This window comes from Puma concolor, chromosome D4 (genome assembly GCF_028749965.1).
Source record: "Puma concolor isolate L17-30 chromosome D4, mPumCon1.1.hap2, whole genome shotgun sequence".
Taxonomy (NCBI): Eukaryota; Metazoa; Chordata; class Mammalia; order Carnivora; family Felidae; genus Puma; species Puma concolor.
In genome coordinates, this window is record NC_141679.1 from 91810474 (window position 1) to 91833681 (window position 23208).

The window sequence follows — 23208 nt, forward strand, 5'->3', positions numbered from 1 at the left end:
CCGACCTGGAACCAGGGAGCAGCACGCGCAGAGAAACGGGGTGGCCTGCTCTCTGGACCCTTGTGTCTCTCCTCCGTCTCTTCCCCTCCAGGGCCCCGGGCCAGGAGGGAGGCCCCTGTCCAGGTAAGAGGGGCTCGCGCAGACATGTCAGCACGCACACACACACACACACACACGTGCACAGGCACACGCACACACTCTAAGGAGTGGGCATGTGGGAGGCAGCGGGTAGGAAGAGCAGGAGAAGCCCATCCTGGCAAAGGGCGTGTGGACGGCACAGGATGGCCTCCTCGGGGTGCCGGGGAGGGGGCGGGGGCACCAGCCTGCAGCCCACCCTCCCCTGTTGTGTGCGCAAGCGAAGGTAGTGGGTCTGGGGGTGAGGACAGGGTTACCATCCTCCGAGTCAGCCCTGCCTCTCCCGGCCCACAGAGGAGCCACGCCATACAGGGTCAATCGGGGGAAATCACGAGTTACAGGCCCCATGGGCAAAGACCTACACCACCCCTCCTACACGAAATCCAGGCCCCTGCAACTCAGCCTGTGAAAAGTCTCCATCACCCTGAACCCTTGCTTTTCTCCATTGGGTTTGGTTCAGGACCCCTCCCATTTCCTTCTTCTCCATAAAATAATGTTTCTCTCCTCTGTTGGACTTGTCTGTGGTTTTGCCGTTAGCTTGCATATCCCAAATTGCAATTCTGCGCTATTCCCCAATCAACCCATATCTGCTGGTAAAATAACTTTCATTCTTAAGGTCAACATGACCATTTAGTAAAGGGCCGGAGCCTCAAAGGAGGGGTCTTGCCTCACCCAGAATGCCCAGCCTTGGCCACTGGACAGGCACTGCCCCCGAGTCAGGAAAACAGCCCAGGCCTGGCCTCATCCTCAGGCCAGGCGGTAGCTTTGCTTCTCCACCGTGGCTGGGGCATACAGGTAAGCTAGACCTGCCCACATGTCACACAGGACCCAATAGCCCAGGGAATCTGTCCATTCCCAGGTCCCTGTGCCAGCTGGGACTTCAACGTTCTGACCAGCGACCTAAACTGATGGTCAATCTCCCCCAGAAGACCTGGCCAGGACCCAGCCTCACTCCCCTTCTACTTCAAAGGCCACCTGAGTCCCATCGCCCAGACTACCCACCATCACCCCCCACCCTTTCCCACCTTCTCACAGGACCCTAGCCGCCCCCCCCCGTCCCGCCTCCCCCTTCCAACACAGGCTCCGCCCCTCCTCTCGCTCCCGCCCCCTCCGCGTGTCCTGCGCAGGCCCGCCCCTCTGTTCGGCCCCGCCCCCTCCGCCCTGTCCTGAGCAGGCCCCGCCCTTCTGTTCGGCCCTGCCCCCTCCGCCGGGTCCTGCACAGGCTGACCCGCTGGCTCCTGGTGACCCGCCAGACATGGTGAACCTGGGCCTGTCCCGGGTGGACGACGCCGTGGCCGCCAAGCACCCGGTGAGAAGGCCGCCTGGAACGCGGGCCCCCGACCTCAGCAGCTGACCTGAGCGGAGCGGGTAGAGGATCCGTGGTGGGGGGGGGGGGGGGGGGGAGGGGTCCTCGTCAGGGAAGAGGGACAGGGACAGAGAGGGGGGGAGCCTCCTGCTGTGGGGACCGGGGCATCCTGGGTGGACATGCAGGCAGGTGGGATGTGTCCAAGCCCTCAGGGCCTCACGATGAGGTCTCCTTCCTTACGGCCCGAAGGAGGGACGGGAGGGACGGTAAAAGAAGCGGGAGGGGAACTGGGCCCTCAACCCCCTCCCTCATCCCAGGGACTCCGGGAGTATGCCGCGTGCCAGTCGAGCGCCTTCGTGAAGGGCATTTTCACCTTTGTCACAGGTAGGCTGGGTCCCCGTGTCCTGGGGTATGGAGAGACCTCGCCCTCCTGTCTCACCCTGACTCCCCGGCAGGTGGCGTCAGGTGCTGGGAGCCTGACAGGTCCCGGGGGCGCTCAGCACCTCTTGGACAGGCTGGCTGACGGAGACCTTGGCTCTTGGCAGGCACCGGTGCAACCTTCGGCCTGCAGATGTTCCTTCAGAGGAAGTTTCCGTACCCCTTCCAGTGGAAGGTGCTGGTGGCCGTAGGTGGGTACTCCGGGGCCTGTGCCTATGGCCTTGGAAATGCACCTGATTGCCACAGGGGATGCTGGCTCTTCGGCAGGGGTGGGAGGCATGCCTCCTGGGATGGGGTCCCGGTTCTCAGTGGGCGTCCTGCCAAGTCCACCACCACCATCTGCCCAGGTCCCCTTTCCCTGAGAAGTGCAGAGACCCAGGCCCACAGCCCACTGGCCCCAACCCCTGTCCCCAGTCACAGGCTCAGTGGCCAGCTATTGGGTGACCCGAGTGGAGTCGCACAGACGCAGCAACCTCTGGCTCTTCCTGGAGACGGGGCGGCTCCCCAAAGACCTGGGCACAGGTGAGAGGCTTCTAGAGACAGGCGGCTCCCCAAAGACCCCGGGCACAAGGGAGAGGCTGGGGGCAGTGGGAAGCAGAACCTGAGGGCCCAGTGCCAGGGGCTGAGGCAGGCAAGCCCAGGGTCCAACGTGCAGGCTGGACAAGACCTCTCCCTGCTGGCCTGTCCCTCCTGCAAGGGCGGGAGTGGGAGGCACGCCAGACCTTCCTGAGCCCTTCGTGCAGGAGGGGTCGGGGCCCCTGAGGTGGGGGGAGTACAGAATGAGGAGTGTGGGCACCCCGAGAAGAGTGGCCAGACACCAAGCTGACTGATCTCAGGCCTGGTCAGCAGCTTCGGGTGCGGTTCTAGCAGGCTCCCTTTATCTCCTACAGATCGGCGCAGCTAGGAGAGCTCCAGCTGGGGCGCAGAAGACCTGGGCCTCCCAGTCACCCTTGACCTGGGGTGTGGACATGACCCTCCCATCAGCCTGCTCCTGCTCTGCGTGGCTTCCCCCTACGTCCCATCCTTACAAACACACACAGCCTCACACACACTCACAGACACAGGGAGGCTCGTGCGACTCACCAGTCGGATCAGGGCCGTGTCAGGCTAGACCGGCCAGTCCTGGGCCTCCCGGTGTCACCTTTGCGTCCCTCCGGGCACGTGACCAGAGGCTTCGGCGGTGAGACCGGACCCACCGTCTGCAGGTGGGAAAAGGCTCTCCCTGTGGGCTTTCCTGAGACCACAGCCTCGAGATATCAGGACACAGCATGAGAACACGTTGTGCATTCGAAGGTCTCCAACCACGGGAGCTGAGTGGGGTGCTTCTCTAGAATGGGGGTGCCTGTGATACACACGGTGGCATTTGGGGATCCCCTGGCCATCGGCCTGGCGTGTCTCCCCTCATGGTCATGTTCCCTGGAGACAATGTCCCCGCCCCACACCTCTTTTCTCCCCCAACCCCTGTCACCTCCAGGTTCCACTCATCCTTTGACCCCCACGCGGGTGGTTAGTTACTGGGGGCGGGGGACTGTGTTTCATGCAATTGCATGGACCTGTGCCCACTCGGGGATGCCCAGAGGAAAGGACCCCACACGGGATGGGTTCAGTGGTCCTCCAGGATCTTAGAGGCTCTCATTCCCTCGAAAGCCCCACAGGAAAGTGAAGCCCTGGCCTAGGAGCCCGAAACCTCCCCCAGCCCCTCTAGGCTCTGCTCACCTGGTGGGTCCCCGGCCAGTCCCTGCCTCTCCTGGCCTCAGTTTCCCGACTGTTCCATGAGCGCTTGGAGGAGGAGCTTCACCAGTCCGGCTAGAGTGGCCCCTGGCTCCCACCTTCAGACAGGATGTGGCGCGGGAGTCTTGGGGGCGGGGAGGTGCTCCCACCAAAGGTCGAGGCAGGTGGAGCCTGCGCAGGTGCACCGGGACCATGGGACTGCGCGCACGGGACCACCTCGCGGCAGGAGCCCACGACACCTGGGGTCGCACGTATCCGATCTACACCGCCCGCTCAGTGACCCTCATCTCCTCTTAGGCCTGGGGCCACGGCCACTCCACCCAGGCAGGGCGGCTGGACGCACCGGGTATGGAGACACGGGGGCAAGAGGGAAACGAGACAAACCCCCACCCTGCTGACCTGGCCCCCACACTCCACTCCACTGTTCATCCGGGCGCCTGGCTGAGCAGGGGGAGGGGGAGGTGGACACCAGTCTGGGCAGGGGGATGTCAGGCCACCTTTCCTTCCTCCCCATCCCCTCCCCCTGCCTTCCCTAGAGCCCCCTCCCCCCATAAGCTCCCCTACTTCGGACACCTTCACCTCCCTGCTTTCATCTCCCACACACCCATCAGAGGTTGGAGCCACCGACCCCATCTTCAAAAAGAGCACCGAGGTCCCAGAAGCTGGCATAGAGCTTGCGTGTCAAAGGACTCTGACGTGGCCCCGCTGTGGGTGTGAGCCCGGGTCGCTCTGACCCGAAGCCTGGGCTTTCTCAGGACCCCGAGGAGGTGACCTCTGAAGCCAGCCTTAGACATAAGGGTGCTCTGGATGGGACCCATGGTGCGGGGCGGTGGTAGCAGGGGGCTCGAGGGGCAGGGATGGTGGGCTCCCTGGGGGAGGAAAACACTAGGGAGGGGGTAGAGGAACACCCTGGGGAGGGCATCTGGCCCAGTTCACTCGGGGCTCCGGACGTCAGGTTAGGAGTCAGGGGTCACAGCAGCTTGCCAGGCGCAGGGGATGTGACCAGGCAGTGTCGTCAGAGCCATGGCATCCTAGATGTGGAGGGAGCTCTCGGGCTTGGTATTTGCCCCCAGACAAGCATGGATTTCCAGGCACCGGCCTGGGAGGATGATGTTGCCTCAGTCTCCTCCTCTGTAGAGCAGAGCAGGTCATTGCCTCCTCCCAGGGCTGGATTCCCCGGCAGGTCCAGAGATAGTCTCCTGTCAGAGGAGTTGTTCAAGTGAGGTCTGTACCCGGAGAGGTCTCGGAGAGGGGACCAAGGGACGTTCCCCCTGCCAGCTCGGCGGAAGCTCTCGTCCAAGCTGGTGATCCTCACGTCCAGGCCGGCACCAGTGATGTGGTGTCGCCCGCCGGCTGGGGAAACAGGGGCAGTGAGGAGCTGTGCTTGGGGACCCTGAGACACAGAGCTCGTGAGTGCCCAAGTCTGCCCCGGGGCTTGTGGAGGCTGAGTCTGAGCTGACGCCTGATGTCTCTGGGAAGGACCGGGAGGACAACCTGGGCCCTGGGGACTCTGGGGGGGACTGGGAGGACAGCCTGGGCCCTGGGGTCTCCAGGAGGGACTGGGAGGACAGTGCAGGCCATGGAGTCTCTGGGAAGGACTGGGAGGACACCCCGGGCCCTGGGGTCCCGCCTTGTTCCTGCCATGGGAGGGGTCAGTCTGCATCATCCATTTCACAGAGCAGGAGAGTGAGGCCCAGAGAAGGGAGGCAGGTGTTTCTGGGCACAGGGCTGGTCAGCAGAGAGCTGGAATACCACCTCCGGAGCCCCCGCCAGCCCGGGCAGGGACCCCCCGAGGAGAGGGTGATCCTTCCCCTTGTGCCTGGTCACTCATTGTTCCCAGACCTTGACGGTGGCCTGTTCCTTTTGGCCATAGATATTGCTGGCCGACCAGGAGGGAGTCCAGCTGGTAGGACAGGTCTCACTACAGGACACAGGGACACCTGGGAGCTACCAGGAGCCACATTGTGGTCTCTGTCCCCGAACCTGCCCGGCAGCTGGGGCCCAGATGCCCTAGGGGTCGGCACACACCTGGGTCTGGGCTGAGCAGGAGGCCATGACCTCAAGGAGCCTCCACTCGGCCTTCTTCTGGCTCCTGCCCGGTCTCACCTGTCCTCCCTGAGGGGCTCCAGGGCCCGGATCCAGGCCCCTGATGGTTGCTCGGGCTCCAGCCGTGAAAGATGTAGAGCCTGTGGAGCAGCTGGACCTCTTGGGGCTGGAGGGAGGGCCGGCCACCCACGGGCCTTGGCTGGGGAGGATGAGGGCTTCTTAGGGTGAGGAAGAGGCCGGGACCTGGTCCCGGGGTCACGGCTCATGTATACAAAGGGCTGAAATCACTGAGTTCCCCGGGGGATGGCCAGTTAAAGTAGCCCCCTGACACTTGGTTTTCCTGGAGGTGCCCCCTGGCCTCCAGGGGCCTCTTCCCACCCTCTGACTCCGCCCAGGGCTGCAGCCAGGCACAGACAGGCCGGACCTCTGTCCAAGGTCCTGCCAGGAAAACAAGGCGGAAGGAGGAAAGGAGTAGGGCAAGGGGAGGACCGACTTCTCCCTGCCCTGAGTCGGCCTCCACTGCTGCCTCCAGGAGCCGTGGCCAAGTCATGCCACAGGGTCCAAGCACCTGGACCCTGGGGTGGAGTCTGCGGTCCAGGCCAGCTGGGTGGGATGGGTGTAGTCACCGGCCATCGTGTCCCAGATGTCCAACCTACCATGCCTCGCACCCTGAGGCCTGACTGGCAGGGCCGGGCGTGGTTCTGAGGCTCAGGAGAGGTTTGGTTCCCAGAGCAGTTGGCAGAGGTGGGAACATGGGTGACCAGCCAGGTGGGAAGCGGTTGGATTCATGCACATCACCGGTCCGTCTGGATCATCCACAGGTGCTGAGTGCGGGTCCCGGGCCACACCTGGCCTCCGCACGACCCATCCGGCCCTGTGGAGGGAAGCCTGTGTACCTGGGGCACCTCCCCTCCACCTAACCCTGGAGGCAAGCCTGGGCCGTGGCCACACTGATGCACTTCCCCGTCTGACCCGCAGGGACAGAGGGACCCTGAGGAATGGCGAGGACTGGCCCAGGACAAGTGAGGTGTGCAGGGTCCAAGGAGCAGGGCTGGTCTCCAGTCCTAGGTCAACCTCTACCCCCCATGGGGTTCCCCGTGGGAATGAGAGCCCCTGAGATGCTCGGGGGTCCCTATGCACCCCGTCCCTGTGAGCCTGTGACCTCTGGGCATCTCAGAAAGGCGCGTGCACACACACACACACACACACACACACACACACACATATTGTGACTGTCCCACTGGAGATCAGAGGGGATTCCACACTGGGAGGGGGTGGGTAATATGGGGGAAAGAAGAGAAAGGCTGGAGGCAGTGGGGCCATGGGGCAGGGACATCAGGATTCCTGGCAATAGCCCGGGAACCACAGCATAGGGAGGGGGACATGCCAGCTGAGGGTCAGGGTGTCCCCAAGGTGTCCGGGGGGATTGCCAGGAACTAGGGGAGGATGGGGTCTGGGGTCCTGTGTCCACCACGCTGGGCCCCTGGAGCTAGGAAGTGTGGACGGGGCTATGGCACAGAAGGACTCAGCTTCCTCCTCCTAAACTGGGCTGCGTCGACAGTGTCCCAAGGGTCCCACAGGCTCATAGATGAGTCTGTGTCCTGGGATCTTCATCCCTGGCCCTCTGTTCTCCCCTCCTGGGAAAATTCTTCCTACTCCCTGAAGGTCCTTCTGAGCAGAGGGCAGCCAGGGGGCTTGGAGGACCGAGGACCTGGGTTTGCAGCACATGGCCGAGCAGCGGACCCTGGTGTGGGGACCGAGGTCAAGACCCTCCTTGATGGAGCCTCGGGCCCTCATTAGGAAGTAGTTCCCCAGGCAGTGCCCTGGCTGGGCCGAGGAGGCCTCATGAGGGAGCTGAGCACCCGGCCTGGGGAGGGACACGGGCCACAAGGGAGGCTTCTGAGGGTTGTCACCTGGACCCTGGAGCCCAGAGGCCCTGCTCCCGCGAGACACACAGAGACAGACAGAGTCCGAGGCAGAGAAAAAGAATGGACCCACGAGAGAGGAAGTGAGAAATTCCAAGCATCGGACCAGAAATGACACCAGGTCATCATATTCTAGCCCTTAGAACCCGCTCACATGGGCCGTCCACCCGGGAGGGGAGGGGGTGACAGAGGCACGTGGGACCAGGATTCGGGAAGGCTGGGAGCCATGGTGGGGACCGCCCAGCACGTAGGCCCAGACCAGGCGCTGAGACCCGAGCCCAAAAGCAATGGGGCCTCTGGAGTGCGTGTCCGGTGGGCACAGAGCCTGAACAAGTTCACCTCCACCTTACCCCGGGCCTGGGACCCAGGCAGCAGGGGTGGCTGTGCCTGGACACGGAACAGACCCAGCCCACCCCTTCCTCATCCTTCCACGGCCACGTGTGCCCACGAGCCTCATGTGATAGCAGACACGGGACGTGTCTACAGGTGGCTCCCTGATGGCGCCCCTACAAGTAGATGCCAGAAGGACCCCACTGTGCAGACGGGTGACCGGGGGCCCCGGGAGGCACAATGCAGGGTCCCAGCACTGGTCAGGAGGAAAACCCAGGTCTGAACCCAGCTCTGTGGCCACAAAGCCACGGCCCCGGCTGCACCAGGCCTCGCAGGGACGTGTCTGGGCTGTGTTGGTGTCACTGTAGGGACAGGGCATGGGGTGGAGGGGAGCCCTTTGCAGCCTGGGAGGGGCTCTTGTAGGAGCAGGAAGCCGGGTAAGGGGACCCCAGGAAGTGACCTCACCTCCCTGGTCACAGAGCGCAACAGAACTCGGAACCCGGGTCACCAGGCACCCACGTTCTGGAGACAGCGCCCGACTGGGCTCACTCGTTGGGACACCTTTGCCTGACGAACATGTTCTCCTGTTGTGTGCCGGTGTCCCGCGGCTGCCGGCTCAGGGGAGCCTGTGGCCGCGACGCTTCCCGACCCTGGAGACAGTGGGTCAGGTCGTGCACAAGACGCCTCAAGTCTCTAGCTCGCAGGGACCCAAAGGTAACACAGGGAGACCCCGAGACAGCCAGTCCAGCCCGACACCGCTCTGATCTGACCTGTGCGGCCCCAGGTCCCCTCCCGTGTGTGTGTGTGTGTGTGTGTGTGTGTGTGTATGTCTGTGTGTGTGTGGAAGGAGGGGTCGCGTGTGGAGGGCCCACCTGAGCAGGTGCAGGCTGATGAAGGGGTCAGATGCCTGGTGGGTGGGTCATGCTCACACCCCAGGTCAAGGCTGGCTAGGAGGGACAGGGTGTGCTGGGGTGGCCCTCTTGTCCCCAACGTTCATCCCGAGCCCTGTAGGTAGATGTCACTGTGCTCTGGGTGCAGGTCTGTGCACACTCAGGTCTGTGTCCGATCTGAGAGCTGCAGGGGGAGAGGGCGGAAGGACACTGAGGTGGCCGGGCGGGGCTGTGATGTCTCCGGGCCGTCCACGGGTCACTGTCTTTACAGAAATCAACCGATGAAATCGGGAAACGATTGGCGGAATCTGGATTCACCCGCCCTACAGAGTTGTGCCTGTGCCCCGTCGCCCAGGAGGGCCACCCTGGACCCGTGGAGAGAGTGGCCGCACTGAGGTTTGGGGAAGCAGGGCCTGGAGTTGGCCTGGGAAGGCCTCCTCCAGCGCCCCGGCTCCGCCGGAAGGTCTTCGTTCACCGGTCCTGGGACCAGTACTTGGAGTCCCCGGAGTCAGAGCCCGAGGGTGAGAAGGCTGGGGTGGGCGATGGGGGTGCACGGGGCCCAGGGGGTGCTGGGCCACCCTGGGAGGAGCCCCCGGGGGCTGGTGTGGGGCCAGGAGCGGACTGAGAGCCCCGGGCTGCGGACTGCAGGGTGCAGAGGTCCTGGTGTGGGTTCCTGGCCGCGGCTTCTCGGGGAGGCTCTGGGGTGAGTTGTGTCTCTGCAAAGGCCCCTGGAGAGGCTGTCGCTGGGTGGGGTGGGGGACCTTCCCTCCTCTCACCCTGAGGCCTTGGAGCCGCTGCAACCATCACTCTGTTTCCTTCTCAAGAGTCCGGTGCAGGAGCAAAAGCTGGGTCGGCTCCAGAGCCCGGCCCAAAGGCATCAGGGGCCTCGGCGTATCTGCAGGCAGGCGTGCTATCTGGAGCGACTCCTGCAGGGGCCCGGGAGCCAGCAGGTGACCTGGGACCTGTGCGGGGACAGCGGGCACCTGAGCAGAGTCAGCTGGGTCCTGCTCCTGCTGGTTCCACTGTTCCCGCTTTCGCTCCCAACACTGCTCCTGCCATCGCCCTTCTCCCCGCCCCTACCACTGCCCCTGATCCCACTTGGATGTCGGCCAAAAATCAAGGGGTTGAAGACCTATACAGGGTGCTTTTTTTATCTTATTTTATTTTTTGTTTATTATATTTTATTTCAAATTCATTCTCCAATCCCTGACCCCGAACCCCCACCAAAATGTCTCTTCCTCTTCTCCCTTATCCTTTTTCTCTTCTATTTTTCAGCTGTTATGTTATTTGTTCATTAGTTATAATCTATATTAATCTTCAATAAAATGTTTTATTTATTTTACGTTGTGCAATTCCTGAGCCCTGGGTACGCTCACAACGCTGTGAACCTCGCCACAGAATTTTGTTGCAGAATATCTCGATCCCCAAGGGTCACCGTGTACCCAGAGCCCTCACTCCCCTTTCGTGCCCCCTCCAGCCCCTAGGAACCCCCAGTCTGCTTTCTCTGTGTGTTCCGTTACCTAGTCTGGAGGTTCCTTAAAGTGGAGTCTTGTAAGAGATACCTTTGGGTCAGCACCGACTTTTCAAATGGGACAGATTCATTTTTGTACTTTGTGGTCATTTGAAATAGACTTTTTCTCCTTTGATATTGAAATCACAATGGATTAAAGATAAGGGGGGACAAAGGAGTCCCCTTCGGTGACAATGGTCTCGGGGTGGAGACCCCTGTTTGTGCCGTGACTCCACAGCCTGAAGCCAGACAGGACACGGCTGGTCCTCCTGTGGCCCAAACAGAAACCGGGAGATGCAGAAGGCCGGACGGTCACACCACAGATGGGAGAGCATCCCTCATGACCCAGGGCCAGAAGGTTCACAGGCCTCTAGGCCAAATAATGCGCCAAAGGCAGTGCGTTCCCCGGGATGGAGGCCAGACCCGTCCCAGTCCATGGGGAGGCTACCCCCACGGGAGCAGGCGTCAGAGATGCGGGGCGTCCCGGGGAGGGACTCGGGCAAGTGAAACCCGAGGGAGGCACCATTGGTCACCTTCAGACGGGCAGGTTTCTGGTCTAGGGACCGGGAGCCCAGGTGACAACGTGAGGAAGCCAAGGCCCCAGCCGATCCCCAGCGAGAAGTTCTTGTCCTGCAGGGGACCGGCAGGCCCAGTACTGGGAGAGCCCCCAGAGCCCGGGTTCGGCCCTTCCCCAGCCCCATGTGGGGCCCCAGGCAGGTTGGTCAGCTCTGCTCCCCTGATTCAGTGGGTAGGGGCCCTCAGCGGGTGGTGGGATCCCCCAAGAGGAGGGACCCCGAGCCCCAGGACGCCAAGATGCACGCCTGCGGGTAGGACAATCCAAAGCGAAGGAGATGGGCTTCCTGACCCAGCTCAACTTACTAGTGAACCAGGCTGTGCTATTAGCCTCGGTGTCCCCATCTGTGACATGGGGATGTAATGGCCTTCAGATGGGTTGGCGCATTCCCTGAGAGATGAGGTGGAATCGTGGCCTGGTGGCTGCAGGACACAAAGGGCCACCTGGAAGGCTGTCCCAGAGTCCCCCAGGGTACAGGATTCCGGAAGCCCCTCCTTGGCCCCTGCCCGCTGTCCCCCTTCTGGGAACACTCAGTGTTGTTTGTGGAAGAGGTGGAGACGATCCAGGAGGTCAGCAGGTCCCATGTGGAGGAAGGTCAGCGCTGGAGGGACAGAAGGATGTGTCCCGTGCCCACTTCCAGTGCCCGAGCTGTGACACCCTCTGACCTGACCTGGTGTGGACCCCGCTTCTGTGGTTTCACTCCCTCCCTCCTTCCCTCCCTCTTTCCCTCCCTCCTTCTGTAATTCAGCTGGGGATCTCAGGTGCCTCCCGTGTGCCGACCACCGTGACCTCATCAGTTTGCACGACCCAACGGGGTCCCCCACGTGGCATCTTCCTTGGCACAGTCTGAATGTTCCTGGCTGTGTTCCCTTTGGCAAGTCTGGGAGGGAGGCCTCTGCCCATGTTCCCGGCAAGGAAACACGAGTCCAGAAGGTCCAGACGACATGCCCCAAGTGCCAGCATGTGGAGCCTGGACAGAGGGTGGTCCCTGAGCAGAGGAGGACTTGGGCCCACGCAGCCCGGAGGAGGAAGGGGAGCACCGTGCCGGCCTGGAGCTCAGGGCTTCTGGGAGATGGTGTCCTAACCAGACTGGCTCTGTCCCCAGCGCCGTCGGGGTACCCGTGCTCCCTGGGGCACGTGGCCCTGGCTGGCAGGAGAGGTGGTGCCTCTGGGGCAGGACAGAGCCCTCAGGCAGAGCGGAGGGTCGCAAGTGCTCCCCAAGGGGCAGGTGGACTCGGGCGCCCTGAGGTGGCATCACCGGGACAGCAGTGCCTGCGGCTGGGGTCCCCATACCTGTCCCCTCCTCGGGCCCAGCAAGGCCCGTCTGCATGGCGTTTACCCCCAAACACGAAGTCTGGGCCAGGAACCACCCTCTTCAAGGCCTTGCCCCCATTCTCTCTGCCCACCTCAAGTTACAAAAATGGACAATAGTTCAGGTGGTGGTGGATGCCCAGAGATGTTTGTGTTTCTGACCCACGTTGTTACGTCGCTGTGTCCGGCCGGCCGTGGAGTCGCGGAGAAGCAGGTGGAACATCTGGCAGCCACCAGGACCCGGCCTTGCAGGGGGCGGGGCTTGGCTCCAGTGGAAGGTTGGCGACCCGCCCACCGTTCAGCTCTGCAGCCCCCGCTCCCCGAGCCTCATCATTGCTGCTCCGTGAAGCTGCTACTGTTTGCTTTTCGGGGCTGTGACTTGTCTGAACCGCGTGAGGTCTGTTTCCTGTGTTGTGTGTGGCCCCTGGAGTCTCTGTGCGGCCAACTCACGGGTCACTCAGCGGCCGGGCAGAGAGGTCGCCCGCGTCTCTAAGTTATAGAGAGGAGATTCCCACAACCTTGCCCTCGGGTTCGAATAACGTTGGGGCGGCTCAGAGAACTCAGACAAGCCTGTCACCTCCTAGATCGCCCGTTTGTCACACAGGACAGCACTCGGGACCAGCGGGGCGGAAGGGATGGGGAGCACAGGGCAAGGTGCAGAGGAGGCTTGGAGCCCCCCTGCTCTCTGCCCATCATCTGTGCTTCCTGACCGATCGGGTCCTTCCTCCCAGCTCATCTCGTAACGCCAGCCAAAGACCCTGAGGGCAGCCAAACTAACCCTCCAGCCACAGGGACGGACATCCCTGACGTCAGCAAGACCCCGCGGGATTGACCCCAAGACAGCGATCGACCCAACCTTCACTGTCCACCTCAAGTACCCATGACCATGGTCCTAGATTGTCCTCATGTGAAATCTAGGAAACAAATAAAACTTCACAAGGGGGGGGGGGCACCTGTCATGATCTCGCAGCTTGTGAGTTCGAGCCCCGCATCAGGCTCTGTACTAACAGCTCCGAGCCTGGATCCTGCTTCCGATTCTGTGTCTCCCTCTCTCTCTGCCCCTCCCCTGCTCATACTCTGTCTCTCCTGTCTCAAAAATAAATAAACATTAAAAAGTTAAAAAAAGAAAGAAAAAGAGAGAGAGAGAACCACCACCAGGACTGTCTGCAGCACCTTGAGATGTCAGCCCCCTGTCTTCCCAGTGCCGGCCTCACCGAAATGGATCCTTTCTTGAGTCACAACCCTTTCCTGTGTCTCTCTGCCCTTGGCTTTTGTCAGCGGTGAGTGGCCAAACCTGGTCTGTTGGGACCCTCGAAGCCAGTGCCCGTGCACACTTGGGCCCCGTGACAGTAACCGAGCATGTCACACTCTCTGCTCTCTCCACGTGTTCACCAGTCAGATGGGCGTTCGGGGAGGCTTCATTACACGGGCACGATTGATTGGATCACTGGTCACTGGGGACCGAACGCCGTCTCCGGCCCCTCTCCCTCCCCAGAGGTGGGGGGAGGGGATGGAAAGTTCCAGTCATCTAATCGCAGGGTTGGCTCCCCCAGCAGCCAGCCTACCTCTCAGGTAGAGTCCAAAAGCCACCCATGAACACAGCAAAAGGCAGTGTCACGGTTTTCATCACTCGGGAAATTGGGGAAATCTGTGCCAGAAACAGGGGCGAAGACCAAATATATATTTACCGTGAAGCACAGTATCACGGTGCGTATTCAGTGGTGCACAACCGATGCCCAGATCTTTTGCATCTTGCAGAACCGGAACTCTATACCCGGTGGGCAACAGCTCCGGGTCTCCCCCTCCTGCCCAGCTCCCCAAAACCACCCTGCTCCTTCTGCTTCTGTGAGGCCGACCACTCTACATACCTCATCTCATAGAAGTGGAACCATGCAACGTTTGTGTTTTCGTGACTTGCTTAGTTCACTTCGCATCCTGTCCTCAAGGTTCACCCACATGGCAGGTGTCAGCAATTCCTTCCCTCTGAAAGCTGGGTGATGAACCAATGCACGTTCCTACCACATTTTGTTCATCCATCACTCACTGGTGGAGGTGGACGCTGGGGGTGCTCCTGCCTCTTGGCTGCTGGGAATTGTGCTGCTGCAAACTTGGGTGTGCAAATAACTCTTCACAATCCTGCTTTCAATTCTTTGAATGTGTATCCAGAAGTGGAATGGCTGCATCATATGGAGGTTCCATTTTTAATGTTTGAGGAAACACCACACTGCTTTCCAGAGCGGTGGCAGATTTTACTTTCCCACCAACAGGGCACGAGGGTTCTGATTTCTCCACATCCTCACCAATACTGGTTATGTTCTGGTTTTTCTCTTTGCTGTTTATAATAGTAGCCCCATCCTAGCCTGATCGGGGTTGGGGGGGAAGTAGACTCAAATTGTTAAAATCAGGAATGAACATGGAGACATCACTACCAACCTTACAGAAATAAAGAGGATTATAAGACGATACCACAAAGAGTTTTCCACCAGCACATCAGACAGCCTAGATAACACGGGTAAATTTCTGGGCGCCTGGGCGGCTCATTCATTAAGACTGACTTCGGCTCAGGTCATGATCTCACAATTTGTGTGTTCAAGTCCCGCATCAGGTGAGCTCAAGCCCCACTTCAGGTAAAACACAAGTTCCAGTGAGCCCCACTTCTCCATCTCTCTCTCTCTCTCTCTCGCTCTAAAAAAAAAAAAAAAAAAAAAAAAAAACAACAATAAATTCCTAGAAATAAAAACACTACCAAAAGCAACTCAAGAATAAATAATAAATCTGAATAGACCTATAGTAAGAGATTGAATCAGGAATCAAAACCCTCCCAACAAAGAAAATCTCAGTGCCAGGATTCACTGCTGGTTAATTCTACCAACCATCTGACAAAGAATTAACACGACTTGTCCCCAAATTCCTCAAAAAGAGAGGAGGGGACACTTCCTAATGCATTCACCATTGTTATCTTCTCCCTGGGAGATATTGTTCTCGTGGTTTCCTTCAGGTATTTGTGCATATTTGAAATAGTTGGTTTTAAGTAAGTCTAGAGAGTCTAATGCATGAGCTTCCTCAGGAACGGTTTCCGTCAATTGCTTTGTTTTCAACAGTCTACGGGCTCCATGTTCTTGTTTCTTTGCACACCTCAAAAGTGTTTTTTAGTTGGGGTGCCCGGGTGGCTCAGTTGGTTAGGTATCCGACTTCAGCTCAGGTCACGATCTCATGATTTGTGAGTTTTGGTCCCGCATCAGGCTCTCTGCCGTCAGCACAGAGCCCACGTAGGATCCTCTGTCCCCCTCTCTCTCTGCCCCCCATTCATTCTTTCTCTCTCTCAAAATAAATAAATGAACTTTTTGTAAAAAGTGTCTTGGGGGAGGCACCTGGGTGGCTCAGTCGGTTAAGCGTCTGACTTCAGCTCAGGTCATGATCTCATGGTTTGTGGGTTCGGACCCCACGTCAGGCTCTGTGCTGACAGCTTGGAGCCTGGAGCCTGCTTTGGATTCTGTGTCTCCCTCTCTCTCTGCCCCTCCCTACTTGCGCTCTGTCTCTGTCTCTGTCTCTCTGTCTCTCAAATAAACATTAAAAAAATCTTAAATGTTTTTTGTTGAAAATTGACATTTTGAATAGTATAATGTACAACTCAAATATCAGTCTTCCCCTCCAGGGTTTACTGGCACAGCTCGCAGTAGTTGCTACTGTAGTGACTTTTCTGAACTAATTGTGTAAAATCTGTATTCCTTGTCGTGTGTGGTCACCGAAGTGTCTGTTCTGTGAATGTAGTGCTCTTTGGGCAGACATTTCCTTAAACACCCAGAACCACCGCCCCCCCAAAAGAAGAAAACAACCTCCAGTCTTTATAGATGGGGAGGACATGGTCTGCAAAGATCAGGGTACACCTTCCACACCACCCAGGCTGTTTACAACTCTGCCTTGACCTTTACTTCCTAATTGCAGAGTCTGACAGTCACCAGAGGGGAGAGCCGGGGCCCTTCTCAGGACTTTCCTGAACATGCACCCAGCCCATGTGTGCAAGCGTCCTAGAGGCTCAGGAATAATGGGCCAGAGGTTCTAGGTCCTTATTCCCTAAAGCTCCTCACCACTCGGCCTTTCTTCCAGTCGTTCTGCTCGGTTCAGCCATTGCCTTAGGCAGCCGAGACTAACATATGCCTTGAAATGTTTTGAACATTTAGTGCCCTCCGGTAGCCACCTCACCACTGGGAGAGTTTGTGGCCAGCAAGAAGTCACAGATGACACCAAGGGTCTGGACCTGGTGTTTCTCTCCTGACATGGGGACGCCTGCGGGAGGAGCAGGTACATGACACGGACGGGTGGGCAGGGGAGGCCCGAGGCCCCCAGGGGTGTGTGTCTGGCATCTGGACTGAACAGTTCGGTTCAGATGGGGTGGGATCGGTGAGGCCCAAGGGACGGGGCCCCGGGGTCCTTCAGGCTGAGGAGGAAGATGAGGGGAGCACAGGGGACTGAGGAGGCTCAGGTTAGACAAGACAGAGCTGAGCAACTCCTCTGGGGGAAAAGTGGGTCAGGTCCAGGCTCACGGGGACAGACCCTGAGGCCACTGTGCTTCATGAAATAAGCCAGTCCCTAAAGGACCGATATTGGAGGACCCCGCTCATGACGGACTGGAACAGTCAGATTCATAGGTGTGGGAGGAGCAGTGGGTGCCGGGCCTGGGGAGGGGGATGGGTGGGGGAGGGTTAGGGTCTAGTGGGCAGACCCAGAGTTTGGGGTGACGAAAAAGTCGTGAAGATGGATGGAGGGGACAGTTGCAGAACAGTGAATATACCTATTGCCACTGAATTGTACACCTGAACACGGTTAACATTATCAAGGTTATAGGGGCGCCTGGGAGGCTCAGTCGGTTGAGCGTCCAACTTCGGCTCGCGGTTCGTGGGTTCGAGCCCCACGTCGGGCTCTGTGCTGACGGCTCGGAGGCTGGAGCCTGCTTCGGATGCTGTGTCTCCCTCTGTCTCTGCCCCTCCCCGCTAGCTCATGGTCCCTCTCTCTCTCTCAAAAATAAATAAACCTTAAAAAAATAAAAAAATAAATAGAAAAGCATCCGACATAAAATTGGAGCCGTTTACAGCGGCAAGTGACCCAGAAATTGTAACAGTTGGCCAACGTCACGGAGAAATAGCAGTGGCAACACGGACCGCCCTGTCCTTGATGTGAGAAGGGAGACGCGAGGTGGAGACACTGCAGCACTCAGGCCTGGCCGGGGCCTCGAGGAAGCGCACAAGGCAGGTTTCGGGACAACCCGCAATTCCCTTCATCCGCCAGAAACATTTTAGTGGCAGTGACAGGGCAAGCGCGACACCCACAACCCCGCAGTGACCGAGGGAGGCCACGGGGGTGGGGGGGCTGTCCTGCCCCAGCGGGCGGCGGGCTGTGCCTCAGGCTGCCGGGAGGCCAGGCGCCAGCCAAGGGGGTCCTGATCCGGCCTCACCTTCACATCCTGCCCGCGGCTGCAAGCGACCTTTCAACTCTGACCAGGAACCCGAAGAGCAAGGGGTCTTGCTGGAGCCACGCCCCCCGGCAGGCCCCCGGTCAGGCCTAACTGTGCCCAATGCGGGTGGTGCCGGGCCTGGGCGATGTCCCGTGACCGGACAGAGAAAGGGAGTGGCGACAGGCCATCTTCTCTGACGGCTGGGGTCAGGGTGGCACCCCTGACGGACACTAGGCCAGCCCGTCTTCAGTCCCGGATGCCCCGGTGACTCTTGGGCACGGTCACATACCTCAGCTTCTTCACGACGGCGGGCCAGCCCAGCAGTTGTTTGTCCCACAGGTACTCGGGGGACAGCACCTTGGTGGGCTTGTGGTCAAGCAGGTACCTGTTCAGGTGGCTCTCGTCGTGCCACACGGCCTCGATGCCGTGGGCCCGGTCGACCACCATGGCCTGGTGACAGGCCGACGTGAGCTGCAGAACCTCGGCCACCGACCCCCCGAAAAAGCCTCCCGCGTAGTAAAAGTCGCCCTCGTCCCTGGGGACGTGCGCCTGGGACTGCGGCCGGCGCTCGTAGGTGAAGGCCTCGCGGCCGCCCCGTAGAAGCCGGGGTGCAGGGTGCCAAAGAGCGGGGACAGGATCTCCATGCCCACGTGGTCGCGGAACTTCATGTCCACGTCCGCGCACACCAGATACTCCACCTCGTGGAGGAAGCGCCGCCGGGAGAAGTTGCGGATCATCTCCATGCGGTGCATGGACACGTCCTGCCAGCGCGAGTAACTCCAGACCTCCAGGACCACCAACTGCCTCCCTTCCCCGGGGGCACGCGGGGCACATCCCCCGGCCGGTTGGTGAACACATAGTAGGAGACCTTGTGTCCCACCATGAAGTGCTTCTCCGCCGTCTGCAGGAACAGCTCCAGGAAGGCCTCGTATCTACAGGGACAGGGGACAGGGCGGGAGGAGGGTCGCTGCCAGAGGCTGGCGGCAGGAGCCCAAAGCCGGGGGCCTGTGTGCCTTATCGAGGAGACAGACCCTGGGCTGCTGAAGGAACAGCCGCTGTCCTGGCCTGTCCTGGGCGAGTCTGCCCGCGGCGCCTCCCTAACCTCTGCCCCGGGGGACGGGGGACCATCAGCACCCCATCTTACAAAGGGGAGCGAGCCTGAGGTGGAGGAGGCTAGAAACCCGTGCGGCCACGAGTCAGCATGCTGGAGCCAGCAGCGCACCCCCGTGCCGAGCTCCACTGGCAGACCCCCTCCACCCGCGAGACCCGCCCCTGGCAAATCCCCTGCAGGTTCCCACCTGCTGTGAGGGAGTCGAGACCCTTCGGGCACAGCTCTGGTCAACGTGCCCTCGCAGACTTCGCAGAATCTGCAGGGCCGGCCACCTGCCCGTCTTGGCTCAGTGGTCGGTCCCTGGCCCCCGAGGACTGTGTCTGCCCCTGCAGGGCCCTCCCTTGAAGGCTACTGGGCCCTCAGTCAACGGCGGGTATTCCGAGAAGGCGTCACCCCCCCATCTCCCCCAGATCAGGACTCAGGCCCAGCATGTGGCCAAGGGAGGCCAAAGAGGGCCCCTGGAGGAAGAGGGGGCTTGCTCGGGCCCCAGCACTGAACGCGAGCGTGGAAGCTTCCGGGTCCAGGTCTGTATCTCCCCAACCCCAAGAGGTTGGAAGTCTTCTCCAACCGCCTCCCATGGCTGGTCCCTCTTCGAAGGGGCTCGCTGCTCCCCACCCTGCACACAGCAGCTCCCCCATCATCGGGCAAGTGCAGTGAGCCCCTCGGTGACAGTTTTTTGAGCAGGCCCTAAGGCTACTTCCCAGTGCCTGGCCCAGAAACCCCTCCCACAGGGAAGGTGGGCACTCCGTTTCAATAGGGGACAAGCACACACACACACACACACTCACACACACACACCCCTGCCCAGCCACCAGTCAGGTCACCAGGGGCAAGTCCAGACCCAGCCGATGTGATCGTGGGTTCACAGCTCGACTCGGGGAGTCCGCTTTCCTCTGAGGACATGCCCACCACCTGCCCACCCCCTGGGGACTGCACTCGGAGCCCAGAGGGGACACACACGGACAGCCAGCGCACGCGCAGCAGGCAGCTACTGGCACTGGCCGAGGAGCCTGGGTAGTGAAGCTTCTGGTTGGTGATTTCAGCCGCTTGTCTCCAGGGACTGGAGTAGGATTCTGAGGCGACCCTGTGCCCTTCTTACTCCCTGCACTTGGGGCCAAGACCTGGGAAAGGGGTTCCAAAGGCCTCAGGGCCATCCTCTGGGGTCTCGGGTGAACTCTGCAGAGGGAGGAAGCCCCACCTGTCCACACGCAGGCCCAGCACCTACGAGCTTTCACTTCGCCCGTGGCGATCCCGAGAGAGGATGCTGTCGTCAGCCCCACTTTCCAGAGGCTCAGAGAGACCACGCCACTTACCTGCGGCTGCCCAGCTCATTCAGCGGAAGTCACCTGACCCTGGAGTCCCAGGGCCTCACTGCTCAGCTCCCTCACAGGAGCCTGGGGTCTGGCACCGAGTGCTGTGCCTGACCTGGCTGTCCCCCCTCCATGACCGTCACCCTATAAGGGAGCACACAGGAGCCCAGCTCCACAGGCACTGGCTTCCTACCCGTCCAAGGAAGCACACAGCCTCCTCCCTTCTGCTACTGTGGCCGGAGGAGGGCTCCCCTGCCGCCAGGATGTTGGGGTGCTCTGCTCCTTCCTTGACTCAGCAGAGGAGCAACCTGGGATCACTGATGGGTCTGGAGCTGCCTTCCTGGGTGACGTGCAGCCTTCGGAAAGAGAGCCAGGTGGTGTCCACTCACTGAGCCCGGGAAGACTGCTGAACACGTGGACTTTCACATTAACCCCTAGGAGGACAGGCTGGGTCCCCACCCACCGTGTGCTGAACACACAGCCAGACCTGATGTCCTCGGTCTCTCCTGCATCCCGGTCCCCACCCTCTGTCATCTCATCTACTTACTTTTTTTTTTAACGTTTATTTATTTTTGAGAAACAGAGAGAGAGCATGAGCAGGGGAGGGGCAGAGAGAGACGGAGACACCGAATCCCAAGCAGGCTCCAGGCTCTGAACTGTCACCACAGAGCCCGATGTGGTCGGGCTCGAACTCATGGACCGCGAGATTCTGACCTGAGCTGAAGTCGGACGCTGAACAGAATGGGCCACCCAGGCGCCCCGTCACCTACTTACTTTTTGATCGCAAACACAGTTAGTCCGATGGTGGTGTTCTGGAGCCGGACCTGCTCATTCAGGATGTCAATGTTGAAGGTCCCTTCCCAGACGATGGGGGCCAGCCAAGGGGTGAGGACAAGGACATCTTTCCTACTGTGGCACAAGAGAGCCACCCGGTGTCAGTAGCATGACAGTGAACACACAGAGGGCCCTGGTGCATCACCACCCCCACCCGGGACCCCACCCGACCCCACCCACCCAGCCTCCACCCCATCAGGGACCCACAGGGCTGACCCTCCTTCCAGAAGGCCTTCACATGTGCAAGAAACAAATGACATGGAAATCAAAACTCAGACTCGTGCAAATCACTCGCAGCCCTTAGTGAACACTGGACCCTGCTGGACCTCAGCGTGGGAGCTGGGATTTGCCAGCGAGGGGCGGGGGCCATCCTCCGGGAAGGAGGAGGCGCCCCTTGGGCATTCTTTGGTGGAGAGAGAAAGGACGGAGAATAATTGGTGGGCTCCAAATTCAGACTCAGAAGCTGCCGAAGCAAGTTCCCGCCGAGTTTTCAGTGAAACCGCCTTTTAATGCATATGGTGAGTTTGGGGAGGTGTTCAGCAAGTTAGTGACGAGGGTGTTAGCACCTTGGGCTGGCGGTAAACCATCCTGAGATAAAACAACACGATGGGAGTGAGTCTGCAGGAAGATGGAGACCAGACACGTCCCAGTCCATGGGAGCAGGCATCAGAGATGCGGGGCGTCCCGGGGAGGGACTCGGGCAAGTGAAACCCAAGGGACGCAGCGCTGGTCACCTTCAGACGGGCAGGTTTCTGGTCTGGGGACCGGCAGCCCAAGTGACAACGTGAGGAAGCACAGGCCCCAGCCGATCCCCAGCGAGAAGTGTGACCGGCTCCCCTCTCTGGGACCACAGAGCGCAGCCCCCATCCGCAGCCACAGGCGTGGACCCTCCCCAGCAGGGCTCGTCCCAGGACCAGCGGAGAGACTCTGGTGCAGCGTGTGGGGTGAGGCGGGTGCCAGGTGTGTGCTCTTCCCAAACCAGCTTTCCCCAGGGCTGAGTGCTGGCCACTCAAGTCTCTTCCTCTGCATTCTGTGTCCCGACATCAGAATTTCCAAAGAGCCCGGGCCCTGGAACATGGGCCGTTTCTGAGTTTTCACTCCCAGCTTCCTCAAGGGATCACTTGTGTGCATAATCTCCCCTTTTTCAGGACACAAGCCGTCAAGTAGACTTTCTGGGTCAAATTATATATCATTTGTCAGGTACAAGCCTCGGCTTTCAGCCTCCACGGTCTCCTGGGCCACTGAGAGCCTTGCTTGGGAAAACGGGGGTGCAGAGCCCCCAGGACTATGATCTCCAGGAGGGATTGGGCAGGCGAGCTCTGAGTGGAGTCACCAGGGTACCTGGGGTGACCGGCCCAGCAAGGACCGTCCCGACCCCAGCCCCATACCGGCCCCCACGACGGTGCCGGTTGAGGAAGGCGCGGACACTCGTATGGGTAGTTCCCGCTCTGGCTCGAACGGGGGCTCTAATCCCGGAACTGGCCCCAGGGCTGAAGCTGGAGCTGGCCCTATCTCTGCAGCTGGGGCAAGAGGCGGTGCTGGACGTGGCTCCAGCTCTAGGGAAGGTGCTAGAGCCACAGGCACCTGCCAGACCTGCTTCTGCAGCCGGATATGGCTCTGGAGCTGAAGCTAGAGCTTCTGCTGTAGACTCTGGCTCTGGCTCTGGCTCCCGAGTGGGTGCTGAAGCGGCTTCAGCTTTGGCCCTGGAACTGCAGCTGGCCGTGCAGTCAGTGCGAGTGACACAGCTGGTGCCAGAGTCCGGGGGGATCCAATCCTGGAACCGCTGCGGGAGCTGTCCATGGTGCTGGAGCTGCTCTGGCTTTGGAGCTGGCTCTCGTCGCCGCTGTTATGCTGGACCCGGTGCCGGGGGCCCTGCTTGCATCGCCGGTCCTGGATGTGGCCCTCCGGCTGGTGGGGAAACCGGCGGGGGAGCTGGTCGGAGCCCCGGCGTTGGCTCCACCTGCGGAACCGGTGTCCGGGAGGACGCCGACAGCAGAGCCGGCGCTGGAGCAGACACGGGCTCTGTCACAGGAGGCGGTGATGGAGCCGGTGCCAGAGCAGGACGTGGCTGGGATGTCGGCCCCGGAGTTGGTTCTTTGTCCGGAGGTGGCATCGGCTCTGCGTCTACCACTGGTGCCCAAGGCCGCTTTCGCTCTGGAGCTGGCGCAGCAGCTGGCACTTGCGGGGGCTTCTGCTCCGGACCTGGTATGACAACTGTTGCTGTCGCAGGCTCTGGCTCTGAACTCGGTCCTGATCCTAGTTCTGGAGCTGACGCTGGAGCCGATGCTGGAGCTGGCTCTTCCTT

General features: G+C 60.4%; 1 protein-coding gene, 1 long non-coding RNA gene and 1 pseudogene across 4 annotated transcripts in view; 1 reads left to right on the forward strand and 2 right to left on the reverse strand.

Annotated features, from left to right (window-relative positions):
* The window catches only part of LOC147575127 (uncharacterized), a 194269-nt gene extending 187554 nt beyond the window's left edge, over positions 1-6715 (reverse strand). The window contains exon 1 of the long non-coding RNA XR_015243185.1: positions 6313-6715. This is a non-coding gene — a long non-coding RNA (uncharacterized LOC147575127). The remainder of the gene's footprint in view (positions 1-6312) is intronic.
* LOC112860545 (transmembrane protein 141) lies at positions 1336-2815 on the forward strand. Of its 2 annotated transcripts, XM_086684723.1 has the most exons (5): positions 1336-1444; positions 1759-1825; positions 1987-2070; positions 2294-2401; positions 2770-2815. In XM_086684723.1, exons 1-5 carry the CDS (start codon positions 1391-1393, stop codon positions 2781-2783), a joined length of 327 nt encoding a protein of 108 aa, XP_086540849.1. In that variant the 5' UTR covers positions 1336-1390; the 3' UTR covers positions 2784-2815. The 2 variants fall into 2 exon arrangements, with proteins under 2 accessions (XP_086540849.1, XP_086540850.1); XM_086684724.1 differs by lacking the exon at positions 1987-2070.
* Positions 6716-17831: 11116 nt separating the features above from the next.
* Positions 17832-21496, reverse strand: LOC147575132 (histo-blood group ABO system transferase-like; annotated as a pseudogene). The gene is made up of 3 exons (XR_015243352.1): positions 21456-21496; positions 20844-20978; positions 17832-18580 (listed from the first exon to the last, which is right to left on the reverse strand). The product of XR_015243352.1 is annotated as a histo-blood group ABO system transferase-like (transcript).
* Between the last annotated feature and the right edge of the window lie 1712 nt (positions 21497-23208).